General features: G+C 43.2%; 1 protein-coding gene across 1 annotated transcript in view; it reads right to left on the bottom strand.

The window, feature by feature from the left end:
* The window catches only part of adamts5 (ADAM metallopeptidase with thrombospondin type 1 motif, 5 (aggrecanase-2)), a 59,693-nt gene that overhangs the window by 27,822 nt on the left and 8,952 nt on the right, over positions 1-22,919 (bottom strand). The window contains exons 2-5 of the mRNA XM_073044833.1: positions 14,162-14,294; positions 13,405-13,572; positions 7,222-7,505; positions 5,061-5,244 (exon numbers count right to left, since the gene is read on the bottom strand). Of these exons, the coding sequence (XP_072900934.1) occupies positions 5,061-5,244; positions 7,222-7,505; positions 13,405-13,572; positions 14,162-14,294 (769 nt within the window). The remainder of the gene's footprint in view (positions 1-5,060; positions 5,245-7,221; positions 7,506-13,404; positions 13,573-14,161; positions 14,295-22,919) is intronic.

Below are 22,919 nucleotides of genomic sequence, written 5' to 3'. Positions count from 1 at the left end.
TATTTTCCACTGCATTATGCACTAAAAGTACAGCTTAGTCTTACAGGATTAAAAAATGTATTATGATCTGCTCCCATTATGATTTTAACTCCCAAGACCTTAAACTCTATTTGAATGTTATCCAAAGTTTGGGGCAGTAATTTGCTATTCCACAGTATCCCTACCATAAACCTCTGGAATTCTCTGCCACAGATCCTTCATGAAGGAACCCCTGACCCTGCTCATGGACTATTTCTCTCATTCCCATCAGGGATGAAGCTACGCAGCACCCACACCAGGAACAACAGACTCAAAAACTGTTACTTTCCCCAAGCAGTGAGGCTGATCAACACCTCCGCTCACTAACACAATCCACCATGCCCACCTCACTTCATCATGTCCTGTCAGAGTCACCTTACGTCCAGACACTCCCGTACCTAGTGCCACTTTATGTACATATAATCAGTGTATATAAGCTATCTTAAGCATTTATATTTACTTTTTTATTACTGTATTCTTTATCTTATTGCATTTTTTGTTGAGCTGCATCAGATCTGGAGTAACAATTATTTCAATCTCCTTTACAATCGTGTACTGGAAACAATGGTAAACAATCTTGACATTGACACAAAAGTAAAATCTTTAAACACACTCGAGGGAGAAGGAGTATTTTTCCAAGGGCTTGAGGCCTCAAAATTTATGGGGAGAAAACAGGAACAAGGAACTAATCCTAAATGATTTGAAATGATAGTATTGAAAGTTTGAGAAGGTTCAAAGAGCCAAAGTGCTGGAAAAACTCAGCTGGTCAGGCAGCATCTGTGGAGGTGGAAACAGTCAATGTTTCAGGTTTGCGACTATTTCTTTATGTCAAAAATGATCGGAGCATCCCCTAACTATCTCCCTGTCAAACATAGCACCCATCTTACAAGTGTGGTGTTAGGAATTCTCTTGCTCTCTCTCATAACCTTTAATTACCCAGCCACTGTGCTGTGGGCTGCTTAGCTGCTCAAGTCAACATGGAAAATCCTGGAGATTTTCCTGGCGTTTACTAGCAAATCCCATCTGGAGATACACTTCTGAAGTACTTCTTGCATAGGTTAAATGTGTTTCAAGCAGGTAGACTATAACATTTATTCAATAAATCATTTGAATAATTTTTGGTCCAATTTTCCCTCCAGATATGCGCGGAAAGGTGCTCCTGCCCTGTTGAGAACTCCCGAAAATGTGCCAGGAATCCCTCGCACACATACGTGGTTTCACTAAGCTATAACCAAGCTGTTGGAGGAATTCAGCAGGACAGGCAGCATTTGTGGAAGCAAAGGGAGAGCTGACATCTCAGGTCGAGAGCTTGCATCAGGACAAATTCTTTTGATTCTTTTTCTATATTCCCTTGTGTTTCTGTTTTTATTATTACTTCTGGCAAGGATTTTGGAATTATTGTTGGAAAAATTCCTGCAGTTATTACAGCACTGGAAAGAAACTCCTCAGGATCCATGAGAATATCTTATCTCCTTTGACTATCAGGCAGCACAGTAGTGAGGTTGTCATAGACGGTGGATAGTGGGGGATGGTACTGGGGATATGCTCCAACTAGCTATTAAATGCTCCCAGTGACGTGAGTCTCAAATAGCCTCTGACAATCAAGCCCAGCTCCTGGCCTTCACGTGTGGCTTAGCAACTAAGCCCAATGGAACAATTTCTACTGACAAGCGAAGGGGCAAAGCCACAGTACTGGTGCCTTAAAAGGGCTCATCAGGGCTGGCAGCTCATTTAGGAGAAGGAAAACTCTGATCTCAAACCTACACTGCTTTACAGCTATACCCACTCCTGGGGAAGGGCTCAGGAGTAAATCCAGGGGAATATTTCTGGAGCTGGAGTCCCTAAGGCAGTCACACGTTGAGTTCAACACTGACTGACAACTCCTGGACACCGCTGGTGCCAAATTGAGGCGGTCTCTGTCATTCCAGGGAACTCAGTAAATCTGAAATAAAGTTACCGTAGGCTAATGATAAATCCACTGTTTATTCCCTTTCATTTTACAGGTCAGTGCTTAGTTCTGAGATTGAGAAAGAGCAACTGGGAAAAAAAAGAGTTACTTGGCTCAGTGATACCTCCAATGAAGAATCACCAACTAGAGATTAACTTTAAGACTAAAAGGAGGGAATTTAATCAGGGATAACGTTAAGACCAATTGGCAGCAGCTAATGAGAAGTGAGAAGTGCAATATTTGGTGGAATGTTAAGTGTTGAATCCTAAATATATTGGAATAGATCAAGGTGAGATTTTGCTGATATTTCTGTAGTGTGTAAAGCTATAATGGAGATTATATATAATATACAGTATATGGTGCATTATGCAATTTATGTTTCATTATAATTAATACATATAATTATAATTGGAACATTAATTGTAGTAATATTAATTATAATTAATAATAATTGTTGCATGTCAGTGGGTGGAATTATGATGGAATATATAAAGTATAATGTAGAATATAACATTATATAATATATGTAAACATAGAGCCAAAGAGCACTACAGCATAGAAACAGGCCCTTTGGCCCATCCAGTCTGGGCCAAACCTCATTGATCTGCACCTGGACCATATCCCTCTATACCCCTCCCATCTGTGTACTTATCTAAATTTCTCTTAAATGTTGAAATTGCACCAGAGTTCACAGAACACAAATGTAAATATGAATGCATTAATGTCAATGAATAGTTCCTTATTAGTTGAGGTTGGGCTTCTAAAATTCTTAATGATAGGATGCCACCTCCGATACTTCTATTTGTTGGACAATAGTTGCAGTGTTTCTCTAATCATTTCTAACATTAACATTCTTGAGCACCATCTCTATGGGTATGGGCACCACCCGGTGCGACTGTAAACCATGATTACTTAGCAGTGATGTTAATTGAAGCTATAGTTAAGGACCTACAATGAACCTCAGTGCCCTAAGCTTGAGAAAGGGGAGAGGAAAATCAGTTAAGTTTCCTACAACCAATCATAATGGTGTAACTTGGCTGAAGGTTGTATGCATGGATAATGGGTGTAGGGTGAGAACAAGTTCAGCAATGTTGTCTTTGATAAACAAATATGCCAAAGACTTGTGCAGTAAGAATGGTATCTGGGAATCGGGCCTAAAAGTCAGCACGAGCTGTGTAGCTGCGTTTCCATGGGAGCACCAACAGAGATGCAAAGATTTGAGAAAGGTCGCAGAAGAGATTTACCAACATGATTCCAGTGTTGAGGGACTTCAGTTCAGTAGACGTAAAGCAGACATGAGGAACAGAAAAAGTTGTAAGGGAGTCTGAGAGAAGCATTTGAAATCACGAAGGAAACAGAATGATCGTTCCCACCTGCATAAGTGATTAGCAAAAGAACAAAGACCGCTAGGAGGAAAGTTATTTTTACACAGCCAGTTGCTCAGGTCTGGAATTCACTGTTAGGGACAGTGTTGGAAGAAGATTCGGATTTAGATTTATTTATCATAGGTAGTTTGAAACATACAGTGAAATGTGTCATTTGCGTTAATAACCCACGCAACTAAGGATGTGCTGGGGGTTGACCGCATGTGTGGCCACACATTCTGGCACCAACATAGCATGTCTACTATTCAGATGTAGTATTCAAAGGGAGCTGCATAAGTGCTTGTTAGGCTTTAGGGAAAAAATGGGGGAGCGGACTCAGCTGGATTATTTTACATGGACCATTATGGATACGAAGGGACAAATGGCCTCCTTCCATGCTGTAGTGTTTCACTGATTATATAGTATGATGTTTACACATTGTGCATTTACTGAAATAAATGTACACTCAGTCGTCACTTTATAAGGAACACCTGTACACCAGCTCATTAATGTGAATATCTAATTAGCCAATAATGTGGCAGAAACTCAATGCATAAAAGCATGCAGACATGGTCAAGAGGTTCAGTTGCTGTTCAGATCAAACATCAGAATGGGGAAGAAATGTGATCTAAGTGACTTTGACTGTGGAATGATTGTTGGTGCCAGATGGGGTGGTTTGAGCATCTCAGAAGCTGCTGATCTGCGATTTTCACACACAACAGTCTCTAGAGCTTATAGAGAATGCTGTGAGATACAAGAGAAATCCAGTGAGTGGCAGCTTTGTGGGTGAAAATGAGAGTGGTCAGAGGAGAATGATCAGACTGGTTCAAGCTGACACGAAAGTGACGGTAACTCAAATTACCACACGTTACAACAGTGGTGTGCAGAAGACAATGATCCCGAGAATGAAAGGGTTAATGCATGAGGAGAGTTTGATGGCTCTGGGCCTGTACTGACTGAAGTTTAGAGAATAAGGGGATCTCATTAAACCTACCATTTATTGAAAGGTCTAGATAGAGTGGACGTGCAGATGACATTTTCAATAGTGGGAGAGCCTAGGACCAGAGGGTACAGCCTCAGAAAGGAAGGATGTATCTTCAGAACAGAAATGAGGAGTAATTTTTTTAGGCAGAGTGGGGCAGTGGGAATGAATCTGTGGAATTCATTACCACAGACATTTGTGGAGGACAGGTCTTTGGGTAAATTTAAAGCAGAGGTTGATAACCTCTTGGTTAGTTAGGATGTCTGAAACTTGTGGGAAGAATGCAGGAGAATGTGATTGAGAGAGTAAGTAAATCAACTATGATTAAATGGCAGAACAGACTGATGGCCTAGTTATACTCTTATATCTTATGGAACAAGAACGTAGAACAGTGCAGCACAGGCAGGTCTTTTGACCTGCAATGTTGTGCCAACATTTTAACCTATTTTAAGATCAAACTAACCCTTCCATCCAACATAACCCTCCATTTTCCAATCATCCATGTACCTGTCTAGGAATTTCTTATGTGCTTCTAATGTATCTGTCTCTATCACCATCCCTGATAGTGTGTTCTATGCACCCACTTTCCCCTAACATCCCCCTCTACTTTCCTCCAATCACCTTAAAATTATGCCCATTTGTACTGGCCATTTCTGCCCTGGGAGAAGCATCTCTGGCTATCCACTCAGTTGACGCCTCTTATCATCTTGTCACTACCAAGCCACTATAGCTTGCTGGAGACACGTACCAGTTTGCGGGCATGGAGTCACGTTACATGATCGGTAGATTGCCCGTTTGCCTACGCAGTATTTGCCGTTGTTCCGGGGTGCCGGGTTGTTGCAGTGCCGGCGGGCAAACTGAACCCCACCTCCGCACGTCCGTGAACATGGGCCCCACGAGCCCCAGGAGCCCCAGTTGCCGTTTGCTGAAGCCTGTAACCCAGGAAACAAAACAAGGAGTTAATGGCATAAAATCAGTAGAAGTCAGCTGGGGACACGAGGGGCTGCAGACGCTGGAATCTGGAGCAACAAACAATCTGATTCAGCATCAGGTAACCAGCCCCTTCTGTAGCCGAGGGTCCATGACCATAGGGCCGTGAGACACCAAACCTGGGCAGTCGGCCAGAGATCAGACAAAGCACTGCCATTAGGTCGTTCTGCAATGATCAGATGGGCATTTCATAATTCTTGGGAACTGGAAGGAATCAACTACTGTTTGGCAGCTGACTGCAAGAAGGGTCTGTGGGAAAATAGCTTTCATCTTGTGCATTCCAGTCAAGGGCCTGTTGTTCTTGAGCTGGCTAACATTATTTCCATTGGAACAAAGTTCCGGTAGGTTTGCCAGCTGTGTTCCTGCTTTTAACACGGTACTGGAATGTCACAGATGCTTAGTCAATTACCCTGTGGGTCTTTCTCCCAGCACCAGGGCAGACAGAACTCCAGCTTCCCATACAATTAGCCATTCTACTGGACTTTTGCACCTTTGTTGTTTAGGCAGAGTGACACAACATAGTACAGGCCTTTCGATTTAAGATATTGTGCTGTCCTTTTAACCTACTCCAAGATCTATCAGTCTCTTCCCTCCCACCTAGTGCTCCATTTTCTTTTCATCCATGTGTCTAAGGATTTCTTAAAAGTCCCTAATGCATCTGCCTGTACCACTGCCTCCATACATCTATCACTCTGAGTGGGAGCCCAGTCCCTGTCTACATCAAGATGAATTCCACAGACACAAGAGATTCTGCAGATGCTGTGAATCGTGAGCACCGCACACAAAATGTTTCAACAGAAGTGCAAATTTCTCCTGGTGGCCACTCATTTCAATTGTTTCCCATTCCCGCACCGACATGTCTGACCATTGCTTTTTCTATTGCTACGATGAGACAAAGCTCAAGTTGGAGGAGCAACAACTCATACTTTGTCCAGGTAGCCACCAACCTGATGGCATGAACATAGATTTCTCTGACTTCTGGTAATCACTCCCCACTCTCCCCTTCTCTCTTTTCCCATTCTCCATTATGGTTAACCTCCCACCACTTCTCTACTCTCAACCTGTCCATCACCTCCCTCTGAAGCCCATCCTCCTTTCCTTTCACCCATGGTCCACTCTCCACTCCTATCAGATTCCTTTTTCAGCTATGTACCTTTTGCACTGTTACCTCCCAGCTTCTCACTTCACCCCCTCCTCCACCCACCTACCCCCTCACCTGGTTTCACCCGTCATCTGCCAGAGTGTACTCCTTCCCCTCTATCCACTTTCTTATTCTGGCTTCTGCCCTCTGCCCTTTTCCTTTCCAAAGTCTTGCCACAAAACGGCGACTCTTCATTCCCCTCCACAGATGCTGCCTGGCCTGAAGAGCATCTCCAGCATCTTGTATGTGTTGCTCAAGATGGATTCCATAAGACACAGGAGCACAATTAGGCCATTTGGCCCATTGAGACTGCTCTACCAAATAATCATTGCTATTTATTATCCCTCTTAACCCCATTCTCAATGTTTTGCCCATAACTTTTGACCCCCTTGCTCGTCAAGAACTTATTACTCTGCTTTAAAAATACCCAGTGACTTGGCCTCCACAGCCATTTGTGGCAATGACTTCACAGATTTTTCACTCTCTGGCTAAAGGAATTCTTTTTCATCTCTAAAGGGACATCCTTCTATTTTGAGGTTATGTCCTCTAGGCATAGACTCTCCCACTGATGGAAACATCCTCTGCATGTCCACCCTATCTAAAAGTTTCAAAATTTGGTAGGTTTCAATGAGATAACCCCTCATTTTTCTAAACTCCAGTGAGTACAGGCCCAGAGCCACCAAGTACTCCTCATATTTTAACTCTTCCCTTCCAGCCTATCCAGGCCTTTCATTCCATGCTCTCCAATAACGCCATCACTCACAGATCCCTCACTCACCGAGTAATACTTCCTCTTGGTTTTGTCCACGCACTTCCCGTGCAAGCAGATCCTCCCCTTCCCACAAGGGGTCCCTTCCACGGCGGGCAGCTTCTTGGTCATGCACACCATCTGTCCCTGGCGGATGACAGCACACCACAGACGGGAACAAACATCCATCCCCGGGCAGACTGTGTACTCCGGTCCGAAAGCCAGCTTGCACTGGCGAGCCGCGTCGTAGCTCTGACCTGGAAGCTCCTCTGGTGCCCGCATGGGGTTCAGTGGAGGACTGAGGAGGCAGTCCCCTAGAAAAGGGAAGCAAATAGCCCAACATAAGGCAACGTTCTCCCACATACAGAGCTTCCAGAAAGCAGCTACAGCAACATTAATCGTAAAGCACAGTGGGAGGTAGCTTCATAGACGACTAAGAAGACCTTAGGTCACAGGAGCAGAAATAGGCCATTCAGCCCATCATGTTTGCTCTGCCATTCCATCACGGCTGATTTATTATCCCTCTCAATCCCATTTTCCAGTCTTCTGTAACCTTTGACACCCTGACTAATCAAGGAGCTATGAACTTCTGCTTTAAACAGAACCAATGACTTGGCCTCCACAGCCGCCTGTGGCAATTAATTTGCCCTCTGGCTAAAGAAATTCTTCCTCATCCCTGTACTAATTGGAAGTCCTTCTATTCTGAGGCTGTGCCCTCTGGTCCTAGACTCACTCACTCATACTCTCCACATCTATTTTATCCAGACCATTCAATATTCAATAAGTTTCAATGAGATTCCCCCCTCATTCTTCTAAACTTCAGTGAGTACAAGCCCAGAGCCAACAAATGGTCCTTATATGTTAACCCTTTCAGTTCCTGGATCATTCTCGTGAACCTACTTTGGACCCCCTGCAATGTCAGCACACCCTTTCTTAGACTATGGCTCAAAACTGCTCGCAATATGTTCCAGGTTTGACCTGGTGTTGTGAAGGGAGCCCCTTCTCACTGAACGAGGTGGATTCAGATACAGATTTATTTATCACATGTATATCAGAACAGACAGTGAAATGCATCACAGTAACAACCAACACATCCAAAGATGTGCTGGGGGCAGCTTGCAAGTGTCACCACACATTCCAGGGCCACCATGCTTGGCAGAACACAAGATTTGACAAAAATAATGGAACAAAAGATGACAGCAGTCCTGATGAAGGGTCCCGGCCTGAAATGTCGACTATTTACTGTTTTCTATAGATGCTGCCTGACCTGCCGAGTTCCTCCAGCAGTTTGTGCAAGCAGCAAAAGAAGCCATTTTCCCACCCTCCTGCCCATCCACCACCTCACCCAACACAGACAGGCCTGCGACCCCAGGCCAGGCTGCCACCTCACCCAACACAGACAGGCCTGAGACCCCAGGCCAGGCTGCCTCTTGGCCTCCAGTCCTTGACCGTGGATTCTTAGACTTGCAGACCTCAGGTCCCTGGCCTGGACCTGCAGAAGGGTGGAAAAAATCTCCTGCGAGATTTCTTTAGAATTAGGTTTATTATCATTGACCTAAGTTGTGAAATTTGTTGTTTTGTGACAGTAGTATAGTGTAGGTGTAACAAATTACTAAGATACAATAAAAAATAACTAAATAGTGCAAAAGGGGACTATCGAGGAAGAGAGGAATAATAGATCTGATGTGAGAGGGGAAGAAGCTGTTCCTAAAACACTGTTTATCTGTGTGTGTTTGTGTACTTCTTGTTTGAAGTGTGTTCACGTGGTGCTGTGTCTGTAAATGCAGGCATGTGTGTGTATTGCTGTGTGAATGTGTGATAAACAGGGGTACAGAGTTCAAGAGAAGGCAGACCAAGATCAGTGGTTAATTCTTAACACAGTCAAATAGTAACACACACTCATGTGAATACAGAAGTGTGGAGCTGGATGTAGAAGCAGAGGTGACTCCCATGCAACTGTAATCCTTAGCGAGAGTCAAGACTTAAAAGGTGAAGATAGGAGAAAATTGGAATAAACATCAGTTCTTTCAATTTCAGTGTTTGAATGAATAAAAGTGCAGATTTTCTTATTTGTAGAGTTTGTTCTTTTGCACATTGGGTGTTTGCCAATCTTTATGTATAGTTTCTGTAAATTCTATTGTATTCCTTTATTTTACCTGTAAATCTCTGTGAAAATTGAACCTCAGAGTAGTGTTTGGTGACAACTACACACTTTGATAATAAATTTGCTTTGAACTTTGAAACAATGCAATGTGGCAACAAACTGACATCATTGTCCCTCCTGAAGTCAAATGGGGCCAGGTCCTTGTGACATCTTGGAGATCTGTGGCTGGAAGTATGGTTTTTCTATTCTATTTACATCAGTCGCTTCAAGGGCAACATTAGCAAAATATTCCTTCATGCCCTGACCAATCAAGAATCTACCTTCTTCCTGTAACCCTTAAATCCCTTATCAATGAAGAACCTATCAATTTCTGTCTTAAAAATACCTAGCGACTTATTAGCCTCCACAGCTCTCTGTGGTAATGAGTTGCATAGCTTCACCACATTCTACCGGAAGAAATACTTGCTCATCTCAATTCTAAAGGGACGCCCCTTGATTCTGATGCTGTACCCTCAGATCCTATACTCTCCTACTAACGGAAACATCCTTTCCACATCCAGTCTATCCAGGCCTTTCAGTATTTAGTAGGTTTCGGTGAGATCCCCCTTCATCCTTCTAAAATCTGTCCAATAACTACACTTCAGAAATGGATTCGCTGGCTGTGAATGATTTTAGTGCAGCCTGGGGAGGTAACAAACTTCCACGTAAGTGTAAGCTTGGTCATTCATACTTTCCACTGGAACTTTGTGGTAAATAAGCAACTGAGATGTTTCAATTCAAATCTGTTTACACAAATGTTACTCTATGTTTTCTTTGGAATCTCCCTTCAGTTTCATAGCCTTTACTTTTAAAGGTGAATCATGGTTCTACATACTAACTTCCCCACGGTCATTATTCACACATGAATGAAGACAGTGGCAGGCTGTTTGCTTGCTGGGAACACTGTGTCTGAGTTTTTCTATTAAGGCCCACACAATTTTTGGGCATCAGAATTCCCCTCCCCCTACCCTTCAGTTCAGGAACCTGGGCACCAACCATCCAGCAATATAGCACAGATTGGGATCAAATGTGGAGTTTCTGAGTCCGTTTAGCTTGGTAGCCTGACTAATTGACCCTTTGCAGGGAAATGAAAGTATGTGATCATTATGGGCATAATTAATGCAAAAGCATCTGGCCTTTGTTCTGCTTTTAGGAATTATGAGTCGGTAAATCAATATCATTTGGATAGGAGGCTCAAGATCATCTAGCATGTTCAGAAGCCCAAGGTCAGCTGGAAGATCTGTACGTCAGACTCCAGCGATCCCCAAAGACGGAGGCTGGGTTGGCAGGAGCTTAGAATGAAGACCTGTGATTTCCAATGTCAAGATTCCCAAGGTTGATGGGCCGCAGAAATCTGGGACAGTGATCCCCAATTCAATGTAGAAGGGCAGGAAGGAATTTGTTTTGCTGTTGTGATGTATATTGACTGTGTGTTGCTCTGCTAAACGTTTTGGGCATCCTATATTGTTGTCAAAAGTGTAGCAACACTTGTTGCCTTCCCCAGAACATCCTTGTTGATTGTTAACTCAAACAAAGCATTTCACTGTATGTTTCAATGTACATGTGATTGAGAAACTGTGGTGAACTACATATACCTGTCTGGACACGCCCCCCCCCCCCCCCCCCGCTGACTGCTCCTGTGGTTCCTCCCACTGACCGTGGCTCCTCCCACAGACCCCGGTATAAAGGCGATTGGAGCCTGAGCCCTGCCCTCAGTCTCCAGGATGTAGTATGGTGGTCAATTGCTGCTTGTTCTTTCTTCCAGCCAATAAAAGCCTATATCTCGCCTCACGTCTCGGAGAGTTATTGATGGTGCATCAGAAACCTAATCCATCAACCCAATATCTGAGCATTAACACAGTGCACAATGCAATCCTAATTCTACCTCTGCAACAAAACCCTACAGACCACCACTTGCACTATTAATGACAAATTTTTCCTTGCACTAATATCTTGCTTTGCACACTTTTTGTTCTCTTCACTGTCCTGTATAACTGATGAACTAAAATCAGTTTTAATATGACGGGCATTTGTAAGGTTGGAAAACAGACAGAATGCTGTCCTCAGCAGATCAGGAAGCCTCTACGGAAATGGATAAACAGTCGACATTTCAGGCCAAGACCCTTCTTCAGAACTGGAAAGGAAGGGGAAAGATGCCAAAATTAAAAAATGTGTGTGGGGGTGGGTGGGGGGGTTGGGTAGAGGGAAGGATAGCTGGAAGGTGATAGGTGAAGCCAGGTCGGTGGGAAACGTAAAGAGCTGGAGAGGAAGACATCTGATAGGAGAGTAGACCTTAGGAGAAAGGGAAGGAGGAGGAGATCTAGGGGAGGTGTAAGGCAGGTGAGAAGAGATAAGAGGCCAGAATGGGGAATAGAAGAGAGGAGGGGGAAGGAGAGGGAAAATTTATTTTACTGGAAGGAGAAATCGATATTCATGCCATCAGGTTGGAATATAAATGGGTTGCTCCTCCACCCTGAGAGTGGACTCTTCTTGGCACAAGATGAGACCATGGTGAGGTAGTGTACATAGGTCATTGTCCATTCAGAAATCTGATGGTGGAGGGGAAAGAAGCTGTTCCTGAAACACTGAGTGTCTACCTTCAGGCACCCATATCTCTGCCTTGATGGCTGGTTGTAAATTACAGGAGGAATGGAGATGGGCTAACCCCTATTGACATCAATGGATCCAGGGTTGAGAGGGTGAACAGCTTCAAGTTCCTTGGCATCCACATCACCGAGGACTTCACGTGGTCTGTACACACCAGCTGTGTGGTGAAAAAGGCACCACAGTGCCTCTTTCACCTCAGACAGTTGAGGAAGTTTGGTATTTACCCCCAAATCCTAAGAACTTTCTACAGGGGCACAATTGAGAGCATCCTGACTGGCTGCATCACTGCCTGGTATGGGAACTGTAACTCTCTCAATCGCAGGACTGTGCAGAGAGTGGTGTGGACAGTCCAGCACATCTGCAGTTGTGAACTTCCCATGATTCAGGACATTTACGAGTCATCCCAACCACAATCTATTCCAGCTGCTACCATCTGGGAAGCAGTACCACAGCATAAAAGCCAGGACCAACAGGCTCCGGGACAGCTTCTTCCACGAGGCCATCAGACTGATCAACTCACACTGATTTGAGTACACTCTATATTACATTGACTGTCCTATTATAAATTACTATGATTGCACATGGCACATTTAGATGGAGACGCAACATAAAGATTTTTACTCTTCACGCATGTGAAGGATGTAAGAAATAAAGTCAATTCAATTCAATTATGTTCTGAGCATTGTCTGAACTTACTGCATGTGCCTGTGATGTTGCTGCAGGCAAGTTTTTCCATTATACCTGCACCTCTTTTGAATGGACCTCTCAACCGTAAGGAACCCCTGATCGCTCAGTTTACCTTCATGCCCTTGTAACTTATTTGATTTCCACTGCACTTTCTGTAACACTTTATGCTGCACTCTGTTATCTTTTCTTTTATACCACACTGATGTAGTTACGTGTGGAATAGTTTTTCTGGATGGTCCACAAAGTTTTTCCATCTGCATCTCGGTACACACTCAGTGGCCACTTTATTAGGTACACTGGTACACTTGCTCGTTAATTAAAATAGCTAATTAGTTAATAATGTGGCATCAACTAAATGCATAAACATGCAGATGTGGTCAAGAGGTTCAATTGCTGTTCAGACCGGAGATTGGAATGGAGAAGAAATGTGATCAAAGTGACTTTGACAGCTGGGGTGGTTTGAGAATCTCAGAAACTGCTGATCTCCTGGGATTTTCACTCACAACTATGTCTAGACTTTAGAGGATGGTGCAAAAAATAAAAACAAATTCAGATTTTTGGATGCAGTTCTGTGGGTGAAAATGCCTTGTTAATGAGAGAGATCCGAGGAGAATGGCCAGACTGATTTAAGCTGGCAGGAAAGTGACAGTAACTCACAAAACCACGTGCTCCAACAGTGGTGTGCAGAAGAGCATCTCCAAAAGCACAACATGTCGAACCTCGAAATGAATGGCCTACCGTAGGGTTATAAGTAACCTGCCTGTCAATATACATACCATGGCCGTCATCAAAGAACTCAGTTATTGTGGCTGAAGTGCACTTGGACCAGGGTTTGGAGGCGTCAATACTGGTCAGGATGGAAGACATTAGTCGCTTATCCTCTGTCAAGCCGTAAGATTCCTCACAGAATTTGGAGTCATCGTGCGATAGTCCCAGCAGATGCCCTGTGATCAAACACAAAATGATCAGGTGTGGAGCTGTCAAAAGTCATAGAATTATAAAGTACTACAGCACAGAAATAGGCATTTCAGCCCATGCTAAGGCTGCAGGTCAATTGGACTAGGTAGCATAATAGTTTGGTATGGATAACAGGGTCCGAGGGCTTGTTTCTGTGGTGTAGTGCTCTATGACTCTAGTCGGTTCTCACTTTAAACTTCATTTCATGGACTGTTCAGAAATCTGATGATGGAGTGGGAAGAAGTGGTTCTTAAATCACTGAGTGTGAGTCTTCTGGCTCTTGTACTTCCTCCCCAACAGACATAATCAATGATACTGGTCCCTTGTACTACTGCCAAAGCTCAGCATAATTTACTCTGAAGTAGCTAGAACTGGGGAAATGCAGTCCAGCTATCGCTCTAGCACTCGCATGCTAATCTCTCATTTCATTGTGTTAGCCCATGTTTACTCAAGTTTTGAGCTCTAAGCAGATGCAGGTAATGCTTGAGATGTTGTCTGAGACAGACTCATTTACCCTGTAAATTGTTGTGGAGTCTCTTGAGTGGGCAATGCACGATTCAGCTTTCTATAACTTACCAACTTCATGAGCGACTGTAAATGCAGCGTGGAGTCCATCGTCCTCAATGATTGCACAGCTACGGTGAGGGGAGCAGATGGTCCCCACATCTGCCATTCCCAAGGTGTCACACGACTGGTGTCCGCACAGATTCTGTGAGCGAGAGAGAAGTAAAATATATTAGACTTAAGTTAGAGTTTGAGCAAGAGGTTGTTCAGAGCCATACATAGGTCTATCAAAAGTGGGCTAAAATGGTCAGCTTCTCCTCTGTGGACTCTGTCGACACTTTTCATTGCCTCGGTAAAGCAGCCGGATAGTCAAAGACGCAAGCTGCACCAGGTATTTTCTCTTCCCCCTTCAGGAGGCCAGGCAGCATCAACGGAAAGGAATAAAGAGTTGACGTTTCAGGCCGAGACCTTTCAAAGTCGACTCGTTCCCATTGATGCTGCCTGACCTGCTGAGTCTTTTCTCTTTAGAATGCTCATTGGCTGTTTCTTCTTGAAGAATGAGGAAGAATTTCTTTGGCCAGATGATGGTGAATCTGTGGAATTCTTTACCACAGACGGCTGTGGAGGCCAAGTCATTGAGTATATTTAAACTGGTAGGTACTTAAGTTAATAAGGACATTAAAGGTTACAGGGAGAATGCAGGACAGTGGGGTTAAGACAGATAATAAATCAGTTACGATTGAATGGTGGAGCGGACTTGATGGGTCAAATGGCCCAATTTTGCTTCTATGTCTTATGCTTCAATTAATTGTAATATTTACATAAATATTTACATTGAAGGCAGACAAATAATTCATTTTCTGTTTCTCATGGATTGTACTATTTTACAGAGATTAGATAATTTCATATTATCCAACCTCAACTCCCATTGTTTGAGGAGAGTCCACAGCAACATTGTAACATCTGCCCATTTAAGCTGGATTGCTGAAGCCAGTGTTTGAAATAAATACATTTGTATAATTACAGACTATTGACAATTCAGATTTATTCTCAGAAGAACTCTGTTATAGATAATTGACTTCTTATGTCTTTATCTTTAAAATTGTTTATATTTCTGAGTTATATACATTCCAATTTTCCAAAGGCATCTGAATTGCTATATTTAAAGACTCTTAACACCATTGTGGTACAATAATCAAAAATACATTCAGTGGCCACTTTATTAGTTACTTCCTGTACCTAAAAAAGTGACTGAGTGCATGTTTATATCATGGTTTTCTGCTGCTGTAGCCCATCCGCTTCAAGGTTCAACATGTTGTGCATTCAGAGATGCTCTTCTGCACACCCCTGTTGTAACGTGTGGTTATTTGACTTACTGTCACCCTCCCTTCAGCTTGAACCAGTCTAGAACATTCTCCTCCAACCTCTCTCATTAACAAGGTATTTTCACCCACAGAGCTGCTACTCACTTGATTTTTGTTTTGGATTTTTAAACCATTCTCTGCAAACTCTGAAGAACATTGTGTGTGAAAATCTCAAGAGATCAGCAGTTTCTGAGATACTCAAAACCGCCTGCAAAGCACCAATAAACATGTTATGGTCAAAGTCACTGAGATCACATTTCTTCCCCACTCTAATGTTTAGTCTGAATAACAACTGAACCTCTTGACCATGTCTGCATGTTTTTATGTTTTGGGTTGCTGCCACATGATTGGCTGATTAGATATTTGCATTAACAAGGTGTACCGGTGCATCTAATAAAGTGGCCACTGAGGGTATATGCTTGTTTTCTAACTGATAGGTTCAAATTAACATCTCACAACAGATTCATTTTATTCGGCTGTGCTTTCTCCTCTGCCATGTTTGTCCTGCTGAGTGGTTCAGTGGATCGATGATTTTGAGTCATACAGTTATTGATTCCAGTCCAAATTTAGTCACTTAAGCTGCCTTTTGGATGAGGTCCTCTCTTTTCTCCTTGGTCTTTGTGAAAGACCCACCCAAGAAAAGCAAGGCATTCAGCCACAATGTTTTGCTGATTTTGACGCCAGTTTACACCAAATATCCTGTGTCGGCATATCATCTGTATCCCTCCATTCCCTTCACATTCATGAGCCTAAGCACAATCCTCTCACACTGTCTGCTTCCATTGCTTCTCCTGTTAACCCATTCCAGTCCCTAACCATTCTCTCTGTAAAATAATTCTCTCACATCATCTTTAGTCATTGTCTCTCTGTTTCAGAGTCAGATTCAGATTAACTTATCACATGTATATTGAAGCATGCAGGGAAATGCACCTTAAAGCATGTCCTCTGGTATTTGCCATTTGTACCCAGGGCAAGAGATTCTGATTCCTTACTCCATCGACACCTCTTATAATTTTAAAAACATTTGCTAAGAAGCATTAGGATAAAACTCCTTGAGGAGCTGGTGGAGACTGGTATATCCACAACCCAAGACATATCTAGAGAAACACTTGGAACTGTTCTGCTGGCATAAAACAACAAAGTTCATGCCATCCAAGGCAGTAATAATGAATCTGAATCTGAGAGGAGAATAGCTTCATGGGTTGGAGGGTCTATTTCTGCACTGTATGATTCCATAGTACTGGTATTTATACCACTGCGGAGTTATTATGCCTACTAACTTGACTAAAAATAAGTGAAGTGAAAGCTGGGCCCATAAGGCATAGGAACATAGTTAGGCCATTCAGCCCATTGATTCTGCTCCACCATTTGGCCATGGCTGACTTGATTTCCCTCTCAACACCATTCTCCCGCCTTCTCCCCATAACCTTTGACACTCTTGCTAATCAAGAATTTACCAACGTCCGCTTTAAATATAACCAAGGACTTGGCCTCCACAGCTGTCTGTGGCAACTAACTCCACAGATCTACCACCCTCTGGTGAAAGAAATCCCTCCTCATTGCTGCTCTGAAGGGACATTCTGCAGCCCTCAATGCACTGAAGGTTCTTTGGTCAGATGCCTTGCAGTTCCCATACTGTGTCCTACACTTTTACCAGCTCTGCTTTGAAAATCGTAAAACACTCCCAAGAGCATAAAAAATAGGAGCAGGAATAAGCCACAGGGCGTTTCAAGGGATCACCACCAGTGCAAACCTGATGATTCAAAGAATGCCTCAGAGCAGTTAGGGCTCTTGTTGCTATTAAAATGCTTGCTTCCTTCTCAGAGGGGATAGTTATCCAGTGAAATTCATAAACTGGGGTTCCTCTCACTCTGTGGATGGTGGCAAAAACTGGTTAGTGACCAAGGAAGAGGGCAGACTGTGCAAACTGCCCATTAGTAGGTCAAAGTTCAAGTACATTTATTCAAAGGTCACTGTAAATTGAGAGGAAGAGAGAAAAATAACATTTCAGCAGGAAAAAAAATAGTGATTATACCAAATAACTCAGTGGAGAGAGGAGCCAAGGAGTAGTGTTTTAGATCAGAAGCTGCTCACGTCAGGTGTCTGCTGGTCAGTGCACTGTTTGGACTGACTGATGCGTCCAATTAAAGGTGCAGGGTAACATGGCGAGGATGCTTGTCGTTTTTGCTGATGCAATTTTGTCGGGAAAATAAATAAATGTCTGTGGATGTGTGTAGGAACATGTGCACTCACATGCACAAATATACATGGACAAATATACAGAAACAAACAGTCCCAGTGTTCGCTATTTACACAATATTAGGACCCAAAACCCCTTGTATGTTATTGGTCACAATTACGTTCCAGTGTGGGATTTGATGGTTACCCTGTCAGCAGTCAGCCTTTTCTGAGTAAGTTCATCTATTCATAGTATAGTTATTAATAAACACAAGGTGTTGACTACTCTCTAACTGAAACCCCCTCACCAAACCAACCAAATAGGTTTTACCTGCTCCTACACATCTGCTTCGATCTTTGAACCCATGCACCCACTCTAAAATGGGATAGGAATTCAGAATTACTTCCAGAAATAACATACCACATGTTGAGCAGATAGTTAAGTAATTAATGGACATTTTCCCCCTGCAATATACCAAATGACTGGTTTCTTCAATGAAAGGCACTCTGAATTCTGATTGAAATGTCGCACGAGATTCCCAGTAGAGTTTATATAGAGAGAGAGACAGAGAAAGAGAGAGAGAGGAGTGGTCCACAAGGGAATCCTAAACACAAGAGATTCTGTAGATGCTGGAGATCCAGAGTAACATGCACAAAATGATGGAGTAGCTCAGCAGATGCGGCTGCATCTGGAGAAATGAATAAACAGTCGATGTTTCATACTGAGACCCTCATTAGGATTGAAAGGAAGGGGGAAGATGCCAGAATAAGGTGGTGGGGGGGGGGGGAGGGGACGGACTACATACTGGCAGATGTTAGGTGGGGGAAGAAGGACGAAGAAGCGAGAAGCTGGGTGGTGATAGGTGGAAGAGGTAAAGGGCTGAAGAAGAAGAAATCCAATAGGAGGAGAGAGTGGACCATCGGCAAAAGGGAAGGAGGAGGGTCACTGGGGGAGGTGATAGGCAGGTGAGGAGGAGAAGAGGAAAGAGGGGAGCCAGAGTGGGGAATGGAAAAAGAGGGAAGGGGGAGGGGGAGAAATTACCAGAAGTTAGAGAAATTGATGTTCATGCCAAGAGGATGGAGGGAATTCTAAACCCATTTTTAAAAAATACTACCATCTAAAAGCAATAGAATTTTGCTGACAGCATGACCAATGTGGTCACTGTCTCACCATGGGAGTTAAGTTCTTTTCTCGAGGGATTATGCATTGTCATTCGGAGTACCGTATTGGCCTTTGACATGGACTGACTTTTATCCGCGCTGGGGTGATACTGTGTTGCTGACAGATTATAGTATGTGATTATTGCATTGGCACTGGGGCTAAAGAGTAGGCAACTTCACCATGTGTGGCCCAAACCTGGCTGTGAAAGAAAGAGTATTAGACACTGGGCTCGCAAATCCATCCCGTAAAAAAAAACCATACCAACAGAAGCTCCAACGACTTGATCCCTGGGAAAGGAAGGATCTTTGAATACGGACAGCACTTGGGGACAATGTGAAAGACTGTCTCCAGACAGAGGTCAAAAACGAGCTACTGCCAGAGGCCTAATGCCCCAGTAGGGCTGATAGGCTTACTGTTGCCAAGAGGGTTAAAGTGTTTGAACTGTGGCTATGGCATTGGTATTTTGATCCTGACACTGCCCTTACTGTGTTATAGAACAGTACAACACAGTACAGGTCCATCAGCCCACAATGTTGTGCCAACCTTCTAACCTACTCTAAGATCAATTTAACACTTCCGCCCCACATAACCCTCCACTTTTTTCATCCATCCATAAGATCATAAAACATAGGAGCAGAATTTGGGCCATTCAGCCCATTGAGTCTGCTTCACCATTCTATCATGGCTGATTTATTATCCCTATTAATGCCATTCTCCTGCCTTCTCCCCGTAATCTTTAATGCCCTTACAAATCAAAACCTATCAACCCCTGCTTCAAATATACTCAATGACGTGGCCTCCACAGCAGTCTGCGGCAATGAATTCCACAGACTCATCACCCTCTGGCTAATGAAATTCCTCCTCATCTCTATTCTAAATGGATGTCCTTGTATTCTGAGGCTGTGCCCCAGTCCTAAACTCACCACTATAGGAAACATCCTCTCCACATCTACTCTGTCTAGGCCTTTCAATATTCGATAGGTTTCAATGAGATCTCCTCTCATGCTTCTAAGCTCCAGCAAGTACAGACCCACAGACACAAAACACTCATCATACGTTAACCTTTTCATTCCCAGAATGATTCTTGTGAACCTCCTCTGGACCCTTTCCAATACCAGGACACCTTTTCTTAGATAAGGAACCATAATACATCAAATGCAGTCTGACCAATGTTTTATAAAGCTTCAGCATCCCATCCTTGCTCTTATATTCTGGTCTTCTTGAAATGAATGACAGCATTGACCTAACCTGCAAGTTAACCTTTATGGAACCCTGCACAAGGACTCCCAGGTTCCTCTGCACATCTGACTTTTGAATTTTCTTCCTGTTTAGAAAATAGTTAATGCCTTTATTCCTTCTACCAAAGTGCATGACCACGGACTTCCTTCCACTCTATTCCATCTACCGCTTTGCTCATTCTCCCAGTCTGTTCAAGTCCTTCTGCAGACTCTCTGCTTCCCTAACACTGCCTGTCCACCCCCATCCTATTCTTTGTATTGTCTGCAAGCTGGGTCATAAAGCCATTAATTCCATCATCCAAATCATTGACATATAATATATGAAACAGTCCCAGTACCTGTGGAGCACCACTTGTCATGGCAGTGAACAGAATAGGTCCCCTTTGTTCCCTCACTTTGCCTCCTGCCAGTCAGCCAATCTCGTATCCACGCTAGTATCTCTCCTATAATATCATGGGCTCTTATCTTGTTAAGCAGACTCATGTGCGGCACCTTGTGAAAGGGCTTTTGAAAATCCAAGTAAATAATGTCCACTGACTCTCCCTTGTCTGTCCTACCTGTTATTTCCTCAAAGAATTCCAAAAGATTTGTAAGGCAAGATTTCCCCTCAAGGAAACCATGCTGATTTTGGCCTACTTTATTATGTGCCTCCAAGTACTCTGAAACCTTAATAATTGGAATCCAACATCTTCCCAACCAATGAAATCAGACTCTGGCCTATAACTTCCCTTCTGCCTCCCTCCCTTTTTGAAAAGTGGAGTGTCATTTGCAATTTTCCAGACCTCCAGAACCAAGTGATTATTGAAAGGCCACTACTAATACCTCCAGAATCTCTTCAGCTACCTCTTTCAGAACCCTGGGGTGTAGTTCATCTGGTCCAGGTGACTTATCTACCTTCAGACCTTTCAGTTTCCCAAGCATCTTGTCCTTAGTAATAGCAACTGCACTCACCTTTGTCACTAGCACTCTTGAATTTCAGGAAATTCTACCTATCTAAGTGTCTCTTAAATGTCCCTAATCTACCGCCCCCTCCCCTGCCCTCCCGGGAGTGTGTCCCATACACCCACCATCCTCTTTTTACGAAAATATCTACGTCTGAATCCCCCTATATCTTCCTCTAATCACCTTAAAATGACTTCCTCTCATAACAGCCATTTTCACCCTGTGTAAAAGATGCTGGCTGTCCACTCTATCTACACCTCTTATCATCTTGTACACCTCTATCCAGTCACCTTTCATTGTTAGCTCCGTAGAGAAAAGCTCTAGCTCACTCAAACTTTCCTCACAAGACGTGCTCTCTAATCCAAGTAGCATCCTGGTAAATCTCTGCACCCTCTGTAAAGCTTCCACATCTTTCCTAAAATGAGTCAACCAAAACTCAACACAATACTCGGAGTTTTATGGAGCTACAATATTACCTGGCAGCTATTGAACTCAATCCCTGAGTAATGAAGGCTAACTTGCCATATGCCTTATTAACCACCCTATCACCTTGCGCAGGAGCTCTGAGGGATCTATGGTCGTGGACCTCAAGATCCCCCTATTCCTCCACTGGGTGGTCAATGGGTAATTCTGTTGATACTCGGTTTGACATGCAGACATTAATTTAGAGATGTGGAGGAACCTCTTTCACCAGACAGTGGTGAATCTGTGGAATTCGTTGCCACAGGCAGCTGTGAGACCAGTCCCTGGGTACATTTAAGGTGAAGGTTGATAGTTCTTGATTAGTCAGGACGTGAAAGGTTATGGGGAGAAGGAAGGAGAATGGGGTTAAACAGGAAATGGATTTGCCATGATCAAACAGCGCAGAGCAAGCTCAATGAGCCAAATGGCCTAATTCCGCTCCTATGTCTTATGAGAGCGTAAAAGAACTTAGAAGATACACAAATAACCTTGCGTTACAACAGTGGTATGCAGAAGAGGAAGCTTGAAGTGGTAATGGGCTGCAGCAGCAGAAGATTCTACCACACTCCACTCCTGTACCTAATAAAGTACCCACTGAGTGTATGTTGAAAGTATATATCTAACTATGTTGAAAATACAATTGTTATGTACTGTTGGAGTTTCAATTACTATTGTGGCAACATGGTAGTGTAGCGGTTAGTGTAATTCTAAGACAGCACCAGGAACACAGATTCAATTCCTGCCACTGTCTGTAAGGAGTTTGTATGTTCTCCCCGTGACTGCTTGGTGTTCCTCTGGGTCTATGGTTTCCTCCTACATTCAAAAGATGTATCGGTTAATAGGTTAACTGGTTGTACAGATGGAGCTGGGTGGCACTGATTCGTGGTCTGGAAGGGCCTGTTACTGTGCTGTTTCTCTAAAAAAATAAATATTTTAAGATTCACAGCACTGTCCCCTTTGGGTATTCTTTGGGAAAAGAGATTAAGAGTTGAGTTTAAGTGGCTTGAGTGCATACATTGAAGACACAACTACCGGGTGGAACTGAGAGAGAATAAAGCGAATACATGAGAGACTGCAGATGCTGGAATCTATAGAGAGAAAAAAAATAAACTGCTGAAGGAACTCAGTGGGCCAGGCGGCATCTGTGAAAGGAAGTGAACAGTGTATGATTTTATTTCCCAAGAGAAGGTTAGAGGGTAGATAGCCAGTATGAGAGGAAGAGGCAAGCAAGAGCTGCAGGTGATAGGTGGATTCCGATTCCTAAATGGACATTGAACCCGTAAACACTACTTCACTTTTAAAATATATATTATTTCTGTTTTTTGCACGATTTTTGATCTGTTCGGTACACATATACTACAATTGTTTTGCTTATTTATTTATTTATTTATTTATTTATTATTCTATTATTGTTTTCTTTTTCTATACTATGTATTGCATTGAACTGCTGCTGTTAAGTTAACAAATTTCATGACACATACTGG

This window comes from Hemitrygon akajei, chromosome 5 (genome assembly GCF_048418815.1).
Source record: "Hemitrygon akajei chromosome 5, sHemAka1.3, whole genome shotgun sequence".
NCBI lineage: Eukaryota > Metazoa > Chordata > Chondrichthyes > Myliobatiformes > Dasyatidae > Hemitrygon > Hemitrygon akajei.
The sequence above is the reverse complement of the archived record's forward strand: the minus strand, read 5'-3'. Positions and strand labels throughout refer to the sequence as shown.